The sequence below is a fragment of the Acanthamoeba castellanii genome (genome assembly GCF_000313135.1).
Source record: "Acanthamoeba castellanii str. Neff unplaced genomic scaffold scf7180000084732, whole genome shotgun sequence".
Classification (NCBI taxonomy): Eukaryota; Discosea; order Longamoebia; family Acanthamoebidae; genus Acanthamoeba; species Acanthamoeba castellanii.
This window is the reverse complement of record NW_004457681.1, coordinates 1,257-4,378: the sequence shown is the minus strand read 5'-3', so window position 1 is coordinate 4,378 and position 3,122 is coordinate 1,257. Positions and strand designations below refer to the sequence as shown.

Sequence of the window (3,122 nt, the reverse complement as noted above, 5' to 3'; positions counted from 1 at the left end):
GAGCCCGACGACGACGCCGACGCGGCCGACGCAGAGTTGGACGACGAGGAGAGGGACGAGACGCCCGAGGCCGAGCCGGCCGAGCCGCCCGCGGCCGAGGTGGAGAGGGAGGAGGAGGCGGAGACGGGGGTGGAGGCGAGGAGCGGGGTGTAGGACGAGGAGAAGGAGGTCGAGGGCGAGGGCGGGGGTGTGTGCTGGGCGGACTGATGCGGGGTGTTGGGCGGCGTGGTGGTGGTCGAGTTGGCGGCCGACGACGAGGCCGACGACGCGGCCGATGACGCGGAGGAAACCGGGGAGGCGTGAGAGGGGGCGTTTGCGGGGGGCGCGAAGGAGGGCGCGATCTGAAGCTGGTCGTGCATGAAGGTCATGAAGTCCTTCACAAAATTGGGCGGCGGCGACCTGAACAGCTGCGTGAAGTACAGCGGCGCGTGCACCGACGCCAGCAGCTGCAGGATCATCGCCGCCTTCTGCTTCTTTGTTCTGTTTTGGCGTTGGTTGGTTGTTGGCGTTGTTGGCGTTGTTCGTCCGTCAGTGTGTGTCGTGTGTTCTGTCGTGATAGAACGTGTTTGTGAGGGGGAGAGGGGGGGGGTACCGTTTGATTTTGTACAGAATATAGTGGAAAATAACAGTGAAGAGGTTGCCTCGTACGACGTCGGAGCGACACCGGACGTAGTGGCGGATGATCCACGAGATCCCGCCGGGGCATGCGCGCAGGAGCAACTTCACGTTGAGCTCCTGCTTGTCCGTATATCTGTGCGTGGTGCGGCCAACAAACAAACCAAACCAAACAAACCAAACAAACGTTGGCAATACTCTCAACAACCCAACCCAACCCAACCCAACCCAAACAAGATAATGGGCTCGGGTGGTGGTGGTGGTGGGTGGTGGGTGGTGGGGGGAGGGGAACGTACAGCATGTTGACGAAGCAGCGCATGAGTTGTCTGTACATCTCGTCGGAGAGGGTCTCGATGCTGGTGATGATCGTCGGTAGGATTCGCGGGTCCAGCGAGCCCAGCCTGTCCGCGCCCCACGCCCCAACAAGCCGACGACGAATCACGCGACACGCCACGTGAAGACAGGAGAGCGTAAGTGAATGCAAGGAATGGCGTCGGGTTGGGGGGGGGATGAGGCGCAAAAACGACGCACTTGGCTTTGTCGAGACGCCCCTGGTTGGTGATGAAGAACAAGGCACAATTAAGGGCCGCCGACCACACCTGCAACACGACACCGACCATGTTAACACGCCAGGGAAACGCGACAAGACACGATCAACAACATATGTATACACACACACACACACACATGACGACACGCACACAAGGACGCATGAGCATGGCGAGGTGTGGTGGTGGGGTGTGGTGCCTTTTCGTCCTTCTCGCCCTTGTGGAAGAGGAAGAGGAGCATCTCCTTGACCACGGCGAACAGGTCCTCCTGGATCGCCTGGATGCGCTTGTACGCGTCCGTCTCCCGGCCACCACCCTCGCCTGGCGCGCACACACGCACACGCACACGCAATCATAGAAGTGAGTGACTGGAGCTCCTAAGCAAGTAGTGTTCCCCCCCCCGCGCGCGCGACGAGTTGTTGGGGGGAGGAGGGTAAGAAAGAAAGAAAGAAAGAAAGAAAGAAAGAAGAGCGGAGGAAAGCCAAGGCTCGTACCGCCTTCCTCGGGGAGGGTGGCGATCTCCTCGAGCAGGTTCATGTGGATCGAAAGGTTCCACAGCAGATTGAACGCGTGGACCTGCAGCAGCAGCAGCAGCAGCAGCAGCAGCAGCCGCATGGGGATGAAGGCGCTGATGATCAGTCCACCGTCGCGCAACAGCACAGCCCAGCACAGCGATTCGTGGGAGAATGTTTGTGAGTGGGGGGTGGGGTGGGGTGGGGGGTGCGCCACCTTGGTGTGGGTCTGTGAGCTCTCGAGCATCTCGAAGAGCAGGGAGAGCAGCAGTCGCGACGCCGCATCGCCGTCGCTGCAGTACATGTCCACCAGCAGCTGCAGCCGGTTTACGCAAAGAACTCAACCAGTGAGCGAAGGATCGAATGCTACGAAGATAATAATAAACAAATACTAATAATAATGCCCATCGTGTGGATGGGAGACCCGGGAGAGAGGAGAGCAGCGGGGGCCGCACCTTGATGAGGATCTTGGAGGCGATGAGGCAGCTCTCGTGGTCCTCTTGCGGAGACGACACCACGGAGTTGACCACTTGCTCCATTTCCTGGTCACGAACCATATTTTGCATCAGTGATCTAAATGGCCCATATAAAACTCATAACTAACTAATCAAGAGAAAAAACAACCAAATAAAATCGACGAATGTGGAGCAAGAGATAGGACGACGGGGGGGGGCACCTCGGGTGGCAGTGAGAGCGGGAGCTGGTCCTTGTAGTAGATATACTGGAAGAGCTGCACGCCCTTCCTTCGCAGAGTCACCAGGCCTGCCTGCTTGTACAGCTGCTCCTCCTCCCTGCGCCGCGCGCATCACCAAAGTCATTTGCTGTCAGTGCGCTGTTGCTGCTACACTGCGCAACGTGGATGATATATCTATATATCTATATATCCATATATCTATATATCCATATCTAGATATGTCTAAAGACGGATGATGCATATGCACGCGTGATGGGTTGAGCGCACTGTTTCTTGGCCATGGACACGATCTTGATGTGGTTGCGCACAGTCTCGGAGTCGTGGATGCGCAGATCATCGGACACGTCGGAACCTGGTTGGGGTGTTCAAGTTCAACAACGACGGCGCGCCATATGAGAGGGAAAGGTTAGACGGCGCCGGCTGTAAGCAGGCAGAGGCCTCGGAGAGTACCTTTGACTCCCGCGCTGGTCGATAACCGGCGGAGTTGGCTGCCAAACACCGAGGTGGTCGCCAAGCTGACATCTTCGACTGAACGCCGAATCGGATGAGATCAACCGTCGATTAGCGGAAGACACGGCTCATTGTGTGTCGTGTGTGTTTTGTGTGTGTCGTGGATGTACTTGGGAGAGTGGCATCGCATTGGGAGGCGTTGAGGGCCAGGAAATCGGCGATGAGCTCCTGTGAGTTGTCGCGCGCTCGGTCGCGGTCGCCGCCGATGCCCTTGATGGAGTGGTGGTCGGGCGAGCTGCTGCC

At 58.3% G+C, this 3,122-nt stretch overlaps 1 protein-coding gene across 1 annotated transcript in view; it reads right to left on the bottom strand.

The window, feature by feature from the left end:
• Window positions 1-528: 528 nt before the first annotated feature.
• Window positions 529-3,122, bottom strand: part of ACA1_165090 (uncharacterized protein) — a gene marked incomplete at both ends in the record, with an annotated part of 3,004 nt that continues 410 nt past the window's right edge. The window contains 11 exons of the mRNA XM_004353975.1: window positions 529-547; window positions 593-751; window positions 912-1,016; window positions 1,319-1,484; window positions 1,658-1,739; window positions 1,893-1,991; window positions 2,131-2,217; window positions 2,352-2,466; window positions 2,637-2,721; window positions 2,820-2,897; window positions 2,990-3,089. Of these exons, the coding sequence (XP_004354027.1) occupies window positions 529-547; window positions 593-751; window positions 912-1,016; window positions 1,319-1,484; window positions 1,658-1,739; window positions 1,893-1,991; window positions 2,131-2,217; window positions 2,352-2,466; window positions 2,637-2,721; window positions 2,820-2,897; window positions 2,990-3,089 (1,095 nt within the window). The remainder of the gene's footprint in view (window positions 548-592; window positions 752-911; window positions 1,017-1,318; window positions 1,485-1,657; window positions 1,740-1,892; window positions 1,992-2,130; window positions 2,218-2,351; window positions 2,467-2,636; window positions 2,722-2,819; window positions 2,898-2,989; window positions 3,090-3,122) is intronic.